The sequence below is a fragment of the Siphateles boraxobius genome, unplaced genomic scaffold (assembly GCF_051911475.1).
Source record: "Siphateles boraxobius isolate OS27281-9 unplaced genomic scaffold, OSU_SipBor_1 26, whole genome shotgun sequence".
NCBI classification, from domain to species: Eukaryota; Metazoa; Chordata; class Actinopteri; order Cypriniformes; family Leuciscidae; genus Siphateles; species Siphateles boraxobius.
Window position 1 is genome coordinate 16,252,136 of NW_027508876.1, and position 14,166 is coordinate 16,266,301.

At 39.9% G+C, this 14,166-nt stretch overlaps 1 protein-coding gene across 2 annotated transcripts in view; it reads left to right on the forward strand.

Moving 5' to 3' along the window:
* neto1l (neuropilin (NRP) and tolloid (TLL)-like 1, like) overlaps positions 1–14,166 on the forward strand; it is a 136,481-nt gene that overhangs the window by 113,992 nt on the left and 8,323 nt on the right. For both annotated transcript variants that reach the window (XM_077244516.1, XM_077244517.1), the window contains exons 7-8: positions 265–493; positions 12,860–12,973. In XM_077244516.1, coding sequence (XP_077100631.1) covers positions 265–493; positions 12,860–12,973 — 343 coding nt within the window. The remainder of the gene's footprint in view (positions 1–264; positions 494–12,859; positions 12,974–14,166) is intronic.

Here is a 14,166-nt window from a genome sequence, read left to right on the forward strand (position 1 = left end):
CCTCTGTGTTCTTGTTGCTGATCTATCTCAATTATCATCAATCTGAGGCTTTTCTGCCCACAGAGATCTGTTGTTAAAGCAAACACAGGGGATCTAGATGTTATTGATATGACATCTGAGATGGGTGTGTTGAAACTGCCAAAATAAAAAGATTATTTCGACAAAAGTGTCCATTTCCTGTCTGGAAATCCCAGTGTGTTAGAAGTAATAGATTTCCAATGGGTGTAAGAGTCTGTGTTTTTGCTATGTTCCCCTCTCTCTTAGATCTACTTGCGTTTCCTAGACTACGAGATGCAGAACTCCAATGAGTGTAAACGTAATTTCGTGGCGGTGTACGACGGCAGCAGCTCGGTGGAAGACTTGAGGAATAAGTTTTGCAGCACGGTTGCCAACGACGTCATGCTGGTGACCGCGTTGGGAGTGGTTCGCATGTGGGCCGACGAGGGCAGCCGAAAGAGCCACTTCCGTATACTCTTCACTACCTTCCAAGAGCGTAAGCCTTACACACACACACACACACACACACACATTCACTGCACTTATAGCTCTCCGTTCCAACCCTTGTGTGTGTTTACTGTATTTATTATTTAGGCCTACACTGAATGAATCTCATGAAGAAATGTATGGGTCATATTTAACATCAAAATGACAAGAAACAATCAGAAATGTCACTGCTGTTCAAAAGTTTGGAGTCTGGAAAAAAATATATGTTTTTGAAAGTCTTTTACACAAAACTACGGTAAAACAGTAATATTGTTAAATATTATTACAATTGAAAACAACTGTTTTCTATTTTATTATATTTTAAAATGTATTTTATTCCTGTGATGGCAAATCTGAATTTACATCATCATTACTCTTCACATGATCCTTAAAACATGACCGTAAAAACTAATTTGTTCAGTTTACTTAATTAGTTCTTAATTAATTTAATTTACTTAAATTAATAAAAAGTTCTTCTTACTTAATCTATTTAAGTTTTGTCAACTTAATTCTATCTGTGATCTGAGGAAGTGTACTCCCAGAGTGCATAGAGGCATAAATAAATTAATTGCTTTGTTTTACCATCTTTGGCTTTATTTTACCATTGGGGTAATTGGGGTACCATTGGGGTTATACTGACAAGAGACAGCAAATAAAATTGTAATGGTTTATTACAAAAATTAAAAAAAAAAAAAATTTAAACTTGTTACCATTGTTGTGGTTTGCATGCTGAATGTTGAACCCTGTGTGTGACTCAAGCAAAATTGCAAGATATTGTCACAAATATAGAGGAATTATATCAACCCAATTAAAAGTTTATGCCATAAGTGTTAGCAATAAAATGTTAAAAGATCATTATTAAACATGAAATATAGTCATGCTATACATCATAAATGCATTCATTAAGAAAATGGAAATAATTTAAGTATAAATCTATATAATATTTGTTACTTCACTTCCTTTGAAATCAAATAACTGTGATTTCATGTTGCATCACTGCATCAATTGGAAGAGAATCACAATAATATAAATTAAGTTCCAAGTGCCCAACCAAAGGGAACACTAATCACAATAATGGTGAGAAATTTTAAGAAATCAACATGAATTTATGATGTCAACTTATGTGACGTTCTCCTAAAATGTTTAGTTGTATTGACAATAACATTTATAAAGACTGTAAAATGAGTGTATGTAAGTAAGAAGAACGATGACTGCAGAAGTGGAAGAAATGAGTGAAAAGTCTATTAAGAATTGCCCCGCATCAAAAACCTTTTGCCCCGGCTGGTTTTTTTTTTTTTTTTTTTTTTTTTTTTTTTTTGCTTTGGCAAAATGGTACTCAAACCAGTCAAGTACTGTTTACTAGGGTTTTCTGAGTAATGAAGGCATAGCATGAAAACAGTACAGATTACTAAAACATATTAAGTAATTTCAACACATTATTGGAGATTAAGTAAAGTTAACTAAAAAATGGTTAGTAAGAACAATGTTAGATTTTATAGTGTATGCTGATTTGGTGCTTAAGAAATGTTTCTTATTACTGTCAGCGTTGATAACAGTTGTGCAGGTTAATATTTAAAAAAGAACTAACAGTGAGCTAAACATTTGTTTCTGTATTAGTTAATCTTTGTTAAAGTTCGTAAATAAAAACTACCGCTGTACTTTGTTTGTAGATGTTAGTTCACAGTGCATTAACTAATGTTAACAAAAACAAATTAAGATTAATTAAGATTAATAAATGCTGTATAAGTATTTTACATTCTTAGTTCATGTTAACTAAGATAGTAAACTAATGTTAACTAATTAACCTTATTGTAAAGTGTTACCAGAAAATAATTTATTTTAAATCTTTTGTAACTTAATAAATGTCTTTACTGTCACTATTGAGCCGATTAATGCATCCTTTCTAAATAAAATTAATAAAAAAAAATAAAAAAAATTACTGACCCCAAACTGTTAAATAGTATGTTTTGTATTTTATGCAGTGTAACAGAATTTCCCAGCTAAATTCATTGTACAATAAAAATCGTCAAATTGTATACATACAAAAAGGCAATAGAACATTCTATAGTTTGCACAGACTAGTCGACTTTTATAGAAGGCGCAACAGGATAAGAAATCTTTGAAGTCCACTTTTACACTCTTTTTCCAACTGTTAACCCTTAAATGCATACCTCAGGTCTGAAGTGACCCAGAACTTCCTCATTCATTTTTTAAATGATCAACCTTCTTAGTTGTCACAATCCCAAACTCTGGAAGTTCCCTCTCTAGTCACCAGAGGACACCCTCACCTGAATATTAATCCGCGCAGACCACGTGGGTGAATGACACATTGAAAGTGATCTTCCGTAGGGGTCTAAATTACGAACTCCAGTCTGAACTAGCCTGCCGAGATGAGGGGAGGAACTTGGATGAATTTATTAACCTTACCATTCAAATTGATAACCTCCTACGTACTCGACGCGCTAAATCTCAACCCCGTAACATGAACTCTCCTCGCCCCAGCACTCCCGCTCCACATGATGACACCGAACCTATGCAACTCGGTGCCTATCACCTTTCACCTGAGGAACGCGAGAGGCGCTTGACACAGCGGTTATGTATGTATTGCGGCGAGGCTGGTCACCTCCGCATCACCTGTCCTTCACGTCCCCGCACTACAGCCCTGAGGTCGGTGAGTTCATTTTCTGATGCATCCATTCCTGAGTCTTGCTTGTCAGTATCCATTGTAATCACAATCCACGACCATGAAATCTCCACTAATGCTTTGGTTGACTCCGGAGCGGCCGGAAACTTTATCTCCAGGGACTTTGTTCAATCTAACAACATATCTTTAATCCAGTGTGTTTCCCCTCTCAAAGTCGAAACCATCGACAGACGACCGCTGGGTACAGGGAAAGTGACCCACATCACTCAGGAGCTCCTCCTCCAGACAGGAATCCTTCATCGCGAGGTGATTCAATTTTATGTTCTCAACGGTTCTCATGTCCCTGTCATTTTAGGACTTCCGTGGCTCCGCAAACATGATCCCCACAACAGTTGGAGGTCCAATCAGATCGTACGCTGGAGTGAGACCTGCCACACCAAGTGTCTCAACCGTGTCTCTCCCTTATCTGTACGAGCACTGTCAGCACGCACCGAGTCTACTAGGTCGGCATGCCCCGAGAGGATCAGTCTAGAGGACCTACCCCGTGAGTATCACGACCTATTGGAGGCCTTCAGTAAAACCAAAGCTTCCACACTCCCTCCTCATCGGGCTAGCGACTGCGCCATTGACCTGTTACCTGGTTATGCGATCCCCAAGGGCCGAATATTCCCTCTTTCACAGCCTGAGTCCGACTCCATGGAAAAATATATCGAAGAAGAGCTAGCTAAAGGTTTCATCCGACCTTCCACCTCTCCAGCATCCGCCGGATTCTTTTTTGTAAAGAAGAAAGATGGGGGTCTTCGGCCGTGTATCGATTATCGAGCTCTTAACGACATCACTGTCAAGTTCCGTTACCCCTTACCGTTGGTACCAGCTGCTCTTGAGCTACTACGTACAGCAAGGTTCTTCACCAAGCTTGACTTACGCTGCGCGTATAACCTCATCCGTATCAGAGTGGGGGACGAGTGGAAGACCGCCTTCTCCACCAACACCGGGCACTATGAGTACCTGGTTATGCCGTTCGGCCTAGCAAACAGCCCATCCATCTTTCAATCCTTCATTAACGACGTGTTCCGAGATATGCTTCACAGAACGGTAATAGTCTACATTGACGATATCCTTGTTTACTCTGACACCCTAGAGGATCACGTGAGACATGTTCGAGCGGTTCTTCAGCGGCTAATCCAGCACCAGTTGTACGCCAAGATGGAGAAGTGCGAGTTTCACCAGACGCCAACAACCTTCCTGGGATATGTGATCAGTTCTGATGGAGTCGCCATGGATGATGGTAAAGTTCGAGCAGTCCTGGAATGGCCACAGCCCAACACCCTTAAGGAGCTCCAACGCTTTCTTGGGTTCGCCAACTTCTATCGTCGCTTCATAAGGAATTTCAGCTCCGTGGCAGCTCCCCTCACATCCTTGGTTAAAAAAGGGGCACACCGTCTAACTTGAAATGAACCCGCAACTCAGGCTTTTAACCTCCTTAAGCAGCGTTTCATCTCTGCACCCATCCTCTCCCATCCGGACCCCGAAGTTCCCTTTATGGTCGAGGTCGACGCCTCCAATACTGGGGTCGGTGCCATTCTCTCCCAACGACAGGGAACCCCTCCAAAGTCTCGCCCTTGTGCTTTTTACTGTCGAAAACTCAATGCCGCGGAGAGAAACTATGATGTGGGAGACAGGGAACTTCTCGCTATGAAGGCAGCCTTCGTAGAGTGGCGGCATTGGCTGGAGGGAGCTCGGCACCCTTTTACTGTTCTAACAGACCACAAGAACCTCGAGTACTTGCGCACCGCCAAGAGACTTAACCCCAGACAGGCACGGTGGTCATTATTCTTCAACCGATTCAACTTTTCGGTCACCTATCGTCCAGGATCCCGGAATGTCAAGGCAGATGCCCTTTCCAGACAACATGACCATGACTCTACACCGGAAGATCCTAGATCCATTCTATCTCCTGACCTCATCATCGCTCCCGTCCGGTGGGACATCGAGACGGAGATTGAGCAAACTAACTTCCAATCCGAAATCCCCTCAGCTTGCCCACCTAACAAACTCTTTGTGCCGGAAACGCTACGGAACCAGGTTCTGGAACAGGTCCACTCTCACCCCAGCTCAGGTCATCCGGGAATCACGGCCACCATCCAGCTGCTGCAGAATCGCTTCTGGTGGCCATCACTAAACCAGGATACAGTCAAGTTCATTCGGCTTTGCCGGGTCTGTAACACCCAGAAGTCATCACGACAACCACCAGCTGGACTGCTACAACCTCTTCCTATTCCTCAGCGGCCATGGTCCCATATCGCAATTGATTTCCTCACCGATCTCCCTCTCTCGGATGGCCATACCACCATTCTCACGGTTGTAGATCGATTTTCTAAGGCCTGCCGCCTTATACCCCTGGCCAAATTACCCACCGCTCTACAGACCGCTGAATTCCTATGTAATCTGGTGTTCCGGTTCTACGGCCTTCCAGAGGACATCGTTTCTGACGGGGGCCCCCACTTCACCTCCCGAGTATGGGGGGCTTTCTTTCAGACATTGCAAGTCAACGTCAGTCTCACGTCGGGTTACCACCCCCAGTCGAATGGGCAGGCCGATCGTCTTAATCAAGAAGTCACCCGGTTCCTCTGCACATACTGTCACGAACATCCAGAAGACTGGAGCCGCTACTTGTTATGGGCCGAGTACGCTCAAAATTCCCTCCAGAAGCATTCGACTGGGCTGACTCCTTTCCAGTGTGTCCTGGGTTTCCAACCACCCTTGTTCCCATGGTCCGGTGAACCTACCAATGTCCCGGCTGTTAACGATTGGCTACAATGTAGCGAAGAGACCTGGAACCAGGCACACGTACACCTCCAACAGGCCATTCGCCGCCAGAAGAAACAAGCAGACCGCCACCGTCGCCCCGGTCCTGTTTATCAACCTGGTCAGTGGGTCTGGTTATCGACCCGAGACCTCAGACTGAAACATCCCTGCAAGAAACTCAGTCCCAGGTATGTGGGGCCCTTTAAAATCACTCACCAAATTACACCTGTTTCTTTTCGTCTCGCCCTGCCCAGACACTACCGGATTGCCTCCACCTTCCATATGTCTTTACTCAAACCAGCCGAGGGTCCCGAGGAGGAGGAACCACAGGAGCCTGGTCCACAATCCATCCTCGTGGAGGGGGAGGAGGTCTTCCGAGGTCACGAACTACTAGACTCCCACCGCCAGGGCAGTACCCTTCAATATCTGGTTGATTGGGAGGGGTATGGTCCGGAGGAGCGTTCCTGGGTCAACGCCAGGGACATCCTGGACCCCAGTCTCGCCAACGACTTCCATCGTACATATCCAAACAAACCCACTCCTCGTCCACGTGGACGACCTCGACGGCACCAAACCTCTCACGCCAGGAGTCGTTCGCAGGGAGGGGGCTCTGTCACAATCCCAAACTCTGGAAGTTCCCTCTCTAGTCACCAGAGGACACCCTCATCTGAATATTAATCCCGTTCATTACATTCATCTCCCTCAGCTGGTCTTACGCTAATCACCGTCCCCAGCTGTTCCCCATCTTCTGGGCTTTATAGCCCTCTTTCTCACTTCGTTCCTCACGAAGTTTTGCTTTACCTTTGTGATCATTTCTGAGCGCTCATCTCCTATAATCTGTCTCTCCGGTTTGACCCTGTTTCTGTTCTTTGACTCCTCCAGTTTGCCGCCAGCCCACTTAGACCTTGCCTGGATTTCTGATACCGATCTGCCCGCTGCCTGTCTCGACCCTTTGCCTGTACCCCCGGTCCTCGCCTGCTCGCTGCCAGCACCGACCATTGCCTGTTCTATGATACACAATATTCTGGCCTGCTGTTCCCTAACTCTATCTGCTTTGCACTATTAATAAAATCACTACAGAACTGCACATGGATCTCTCTGTTTCTGATGTCTCGCAACATTAGTATTCCTCAATCAATTCATTATAAACAATATAACACAAAAAAATTCAATTTTAAAAGAATGCCTGTTTTCCCTTTCATTTTTTTTGTAAAAAAAAACAAACAAAAAAACGAATAGGGTCGCTAACGACCCGATGTGTGTAGCAGTGTAAGTACATTTTTTCTGCACAACAATAATTGAATCTTTGATGACTGAATAAGTGCAGTTCACCTTTATTCCACAAGATGGCAATGTCTGATACACAATGATGAAGTGACGTTTCACTCAGTTACTGCAGGCATAAAAAATAAAAGAATAGGAAGTATATTCAGCAAAACTTGAAATGGTTCAGCGATTTACTGCAGAGCAAGTACTGAACGCAATCAAATATAAGTGTTACTGTCACTTGATGGTGGATCTGGTGAAGAAGCTGTCAGTGATCAAAATACTGATTTTGGAGATGTTGAAAATTATAGTTTTGAGAATACTTTTGAGATGGCAAATATGAACCAGATGCTGAATGTACTGGGAAATGAGCTCTGACGAGGACAGTGATGATGGTATGAATCATCTTCTCAAACTGAACTCTTCCAAGCTCCAAAAGGTAACGAAATATGCTTTATTTTATTTTTCTGTAACTGTAACTTATATGTAATATAATAACTAATATGAGGAGAGTTTTATATTATCGTGAAAGGAAAATCTGTTGAGCAGAAATCTGTGAGAAATACAAAATGTTGTGATATAAGTCTTTGTATAGGTTATGTCTAGTCTCCCCAGGTGTCTCTGATTAACCACGCCCCCTTGTTGTCTTGTTTGCCTTTGTATTTAAGCCCTGTGTCTAGTTCAGTCTTGGTGAGTTCTTGATGTGGTAATGTTGTCCGCTGATTGTCCTGTGCCCGAGTCTTTTTCAGCATTTGTGAAGTTTGAGTGTATTTAATTAAAAACCCCTCCACTTGGATCCTGCTTCAGCATCTGCTTTAGCCACATCATTACACAACCACCCAAAGACAAAATAACTAATAAAAATAAGCTGTTCTTTAGGAGCAATAGCCTTGTGGGCAGCGCTGTGTCATATGCTATAGTTGTGCACAAGGCGACTAGTGTTCGAGTCCCAGCTCGAGGTTTAAGCTTATTTGTTCATTAATGACATCATCAGTGACAAGTCGACGTCGAATCTGAAGTCGTTCAACCCCTAATATTCTGTGTATATATATACTGTATATTCCCTTTGGTTTTGGGTTGAAATAAGACCTTGACATTTCTTGACAATTTTCATGAAACCCATCTCGCCTCACAGGATGAGTTTTACACCCTTGTGTACATGTTTGTACAAAATTTGACAAGCACTGACATCTAACACTAACAAAGCAAAAATGCTCTCCCACTCTCATTTTTACCAGCACATTCATACCTGACAGAACGCTAAACCGAGCAGGACTTGAAAACGAAATGAAAACAGCTCATCCATGTGTCCATTAAAGAAACACAGGTCATTTATTTAGCTGGTCATGTCCTGCCAGAGATTTGAGCCACAAACACACAATAAATCTCTCATAACTTGCTGAACATACCAGCAAACTGGTTTATACTGGTGTTTATACTGGTGCTGGTATACTTTTTGCTGGTTAGAAGATGGTGGACCCCCACAGCCATGTTGTTCATCAACAAAAATTGTAGTTGAAAGGGATAGTTCACCTAAAAATAAAAATTCTCTCATCATTTACTCGCCATCATGTTATTCCGAACCTGTAAGACTGTCTTTCTGCAGCAGAACACAAAAGAAGATATTTTGAAGAATGTTGGAAACCAAACCATTTTGGTTACCATTGACTTCTATTGTAAGCACAAAGAACACTTCTCAAATTATCTTGTTTTATGTTCCACAGAAGACAGAAATTCATACAGGTTTTGGAATTACATGATGGTAAGTAAATGATGACAGAGTTTGTATCTATCCCTTTAACTCACACAGACAGTATTTTCTAATGAAGCAAGGACACAAGGTGTAATACATTCTCTTTCGAAATGAGGCACATAAACTATTTGTTATTTGAATACTACATTACATTACACTGTAGCCCTATAAAATCGGTTGCATACCTGATACCTTCCCATGCTGAATATAACGATCACTTCCCTTGTTCCCTCTGCTAAGTAGCCTTTATAAAACCACCGGCTACAGGGGAGACCACAGATGCACAGAATAACAGGATTATTCATTTAAGGGATAAGCTGTTCCTGCTGGGACAGAGCGTTTTATAGGAAACATGGGTTCTGCCCCCGCCACTCGTGCGTCTGTGAATCGGTGGTCCTGAGCAGTTAGTCACATCTCTCTGGGTGGCAGCGCTAGCAGCATCAGAAACTATAAAGTGTAATGGGGGAGGAGAGAGAGAGAGAAAAGGAGGAACTTGAAGGATGGGTACTCTAAAAGAAGATGAAGCATTGTGGGAAAGGAGGGACAGAAGAGGAGCGATAAAGATTGAGTATCTGGCTATGAGATGAAGTGCTGAGAGAGAGAAAGTGAATATAGGGTGATAAAATGTGAGTTTAATGTTTAGCTGGTAGCACACTCATCATTAGTGCACACTGCCGGCATCAAACGGCTTCCTTTGTAATGGTCTCAACACCGTTCCTGTGACGCCCCATCGCCATTTGTCTTGTCCCAGTGGTCCCTAAAAACGACCCCAGCCTAAGCACACAGCGACGATGCTGATGCGTAAAAGATTAAAGGGAAATGATGCAACCATCCTCATTGTGCATAGAAAAAGCAGTGTATATATTCTTTAGCAGTATAATTGTATATATGATATAGTATAATATATACGTATATAAACAAATGCTAAAAAGAATAAAATTATGAAATTTGTGTAACTTTCCCAGCACTAAAAATACATACTGCTTTTCATTTTGTAGTTGGTGTATTTCATTTTGTACTGCTATTACCATAGTTCAGTTTTTTTGTACTCAAAATGTACTACGATTTAGAGGTCAACTGATGTGCATTCAGTGACACTGTAATTCAATGCATAGAGGAATGTAAAGCCCAAAACAAGCCAAAATTATACATATTGGTATACATATTGGGCTGCATGGGGTTCTGGCCATCCACAAATATTGTAGTAAATTTTATATATATATATTATATATAAATATATATATATTGTGTGTGTGCGTGCGTGCGTGCGTGCTTCCGTGCGTGCGTGCGTGCGTGAATAATTAGTGCTGTCAAATTGATTAATCATAAAAACATAAAAGTTTGTGTGTGTGTATATATATATATATATATATATATATATATATATATATATATATATATATATATATATATATGATAATTTTATTCTATTTACAGCCTTTATTTTTTAACAGTAAGAACAATAACTTTTTAGATTTTATTAAAATGTTTATTTTAATAAAATACAATAAATATCTTTACATGCATTCAAATATATATATATTGTAATGTTTTCTTTTAACTATCACAATATTTCTTTGTCACACAATATAAAAGTTCCTTTTTAATACATGAAAAATATATAGCCTTCTTTATATTTTAGCAAAGTTGCAAGGGGATCGTAATATTTGCGGGTCCTTCCTTGGCATCAACAGGTTGAAAAACCCCTGGCGCTGAAAATAGTAAATGAGCAATTTTGTGCAGAGTACCAGACAGCAGCATAGCCGCACACAGCTTACACTTCTTGATTGATTGCGGGGCTTTAATGGACATTAGTGTGCGTTTAAAGAGAGAGGCGGATATCCTGAAGCATGCGGGAGGAGAATGGTTTAGGGAATGAGTCTGTGGTTTTGGTTCTGAGGCCCTTGAGGCTGCAGAAAACACATAGTGCTCTTTCTGAGATAGAAAGATGCAGCTGTGCATCTGCGTCAGTCTTGGTGAATGGCGATTGGTGGATTTGTGTAGGAGCCCAGTGTCTTTTGTGCAGCCCTATCCAGTGAATGAACACAGGACGTGCGGTTGCCCGGGTAACACCCCTGCATAACTTGTCCAGGCACTTACTTATGCACTCGCTTTCTCCCTCTGGTTTGCTAGCCTCAGCAGCTGAACGGGGGAATCCACCATCCACTGAAAAGAGTCTTGCCCAGCATACCTTTAAATAATGTGTTTGCTCTACTAAAGAAGCAAAGTATGTTTTTAGATGAGTGACGGTTTCAACTTCTTTTACTACCAGATTCCTGCATGTATGACTAATTCAACATTTTTGAGAACCTTTCAATCTGATAACACACTGGATGAATGATAAATTATGTTGGATTCACTCAGAAATTGGTAGAAAATTTCACAAGTAATTAAGAAACGACAAGTAACATTGAACTGAACATGGCATATTGAAGTTGCAATACGGAAAAAGTATTTTTCTTCTAAAACATACTTCAATAATCTTTGTTTTATTTAGAACTTCAATATATATATATATATATATATATATATATATATATATATATATATATATATATATATATATATATATTTATATCGTTCAATAAAATCGTTCTCACTTTTATTGTAAGGTCTCTGGAAAATAATTTCTATGGAGGTTGAAGCACCTTTTAAAGGGATAGTTCACCCAAAAATGAAAATTCTGTCATCATTTACTCACCCTCAAGTTGTTTCAAACCTGTATTAATTTCTTTCTGCTTAACACAAAATAAGATATTTGGAAGAATATCGGTTACCAAACAGTGGATGGGACCCCATTGACTTCCATAGTGTTTTTTTCCTATACTATGGAAGTCAATGGGGTCCCAACCGAAAAAGGAAGTCCAGTCTCTTTCAGTGCCTTATTTAGGAGCGCCATCTTGTGGTGGAAGTGGAACTGTATCAAAACGCGAAGGCGAGAGTCTGTGAGGATGGCACTTCTGGAATGATGAGTCATCCTAATTTACGCTGTTATTTCTCACCTGGGAACAGCTCGAGTACTGTCATTAATAAATCCTCAAGGTACATTCAGTCAACCTTGAAACTGCTATTTTAGGTTTTTCACGAACTAGGTGATCTATGTCCTCTGCAGACTGCAAAATGTCAAGTGAGGTATGTGGGAACTGGCCACACATTGGTGGGCGTGTTGCACGCAAGGTGATTGAGACTGAAGCCCCGCCTCTTCTGCAAGTCACCTTGGCTTTAACTGAGCCTTCAAATAGTGATGTTGTAAATGTTATGAGAGGTTGTCTTCATGCGTACTTTCTCATTTATCATTTTATAATTTCAGCTGAGACATTCATTATTCTTTTCAGCTCAAATGGAGACTGCTTGAACACTCTCCCTAATAGATTTTTCACACAAATATTGGATTAATCGTCTTTGATCTTGAATGATATTAGTGCTTTTGGGAATATTAAAGTACTTGCAGTTTGTGTCTGCTTCAGTTATCATCACCACATCTTGGCAAGTAGAAACTTGTGAAATTATTGAATAAATTTTTATAGTCTGCCTAATTTAAATAGAATTTTATTCGCTGTATATGCATATATCGACTCTTTCTTGAGGTAAAACCAGAATAATATTAATAGAAATATTACAAAATATCTGTGGAGCTTCTACAGACATGGACTTGTTTCCATGCATATTTGAAGAGCTGTATTAAAATTCATGCATAGCAGAAGGCAACAGAATTTGATTTGGCTGGTTTGAGTAATGGGTTTCTAAATTTGAACTGTATTGATACACAGACACAGTCAGATAGACATCCAGTGTGATTTGTGAGATTAATTGTGTTCAGGGGATAAGATTATAGACAGCGTCTTATAAATGAAGAAATGAAGTGTAAAATGACATTAGCATTATCCATTTTTCCCTCTCATCAGCTCCCTGTGAGGCAGATACTTTCTTTTGCCACAGTAACATGTGTATCAACAACACGCTGGTGTGCAACGGAGTCCAGAACTGCGTCTACCCTTGGGACGAGAACCACTGCAAAGGTAAATTGTACTTTTTTTAATATCCTCTCAAATCTTGGTTTGTGAGTGCATATCTCGCCCTCATTTTTCTCTAAATGATGATCAATACTTGAGGAGAAGAATTGTCTTAAAATTTGTCCCCGTTTTATTGCTAGTCAAATATATCTTCACAAATCCACAACTGTTAAAAAAAGACCTTGTTATAAAGCCTTTAAAATTCGGCACTCAGATTCATTGATTGATTTTGCACTGTAATGCTGCTTCTGGGGAAAATGAGCAGGCCACTAGAAATTCATTTGTATATGTGAATGACTGTGACTCTGGCTGGATTTGAATAAGTGCAGTTCAGCTATAACGTGCTTATATTTCACATAAGCTTTCCAAGCTAAATTGACTGATAATGCTGCTGGGATCCTCCATAGAGGATTGTTTTAGCTCAGCTTGTTTTCCACAATACTAGGGGCAGATGGAGAAATTGTTTTAAAAAAGGCCTAAAACTTTGACATTTTGCCTAAAACATCTTTGACATCAAACACAAATTATCAGTTATTACCAATTAAATTTAGTATTTATTTGATGTAATACATTCTCAAGTTAGTTGAATAATATTCATATTGGGGGTCCACCGAAGTTTTTTTTTTTAAAGACTTCACAAAGTGTATTTTTTAGGGTTCTCCTTGTTATCTTATTATTAATTGAACATTGTTATTAATTACATTTGTTTAACATTTACTAAAGACATTTACCAAAGTAGACTTGTTTCGGTTTGCTGTCTAAAGTTCAATTGTAAATCAACATATTAATCACAATTATTGTATTTAGCATTAGTTTTAAACAGTAATAAAAAGAAAAATTCAAAATAATACAAAATAAAATATTACAAAATTGTAACTTTTTAAAAAAAAATTGGAAATTTAATGGAAAGAACATGTTATTTATTAAATATCATATCATTTAAATCAACTTTATAATACAATGCTTATTATTTTCCCCAGACCAAGATGAATAGTAAAATCAAAAAGTATAGAAAGTAAACAAAAAATGCTACAATAAATATTAAAAAATAATTAATATCAAAATTGTACAAAAAGTGTTTTGGTACAATGACATTATAAATATATCATAATGCCTTAGTTTGTGGTTTGTCTGCACATCTGAATGCAAATGCTTCTCTCCTCTGAACCAAAGCCAGCGCAGATGTTATATGCTCACTG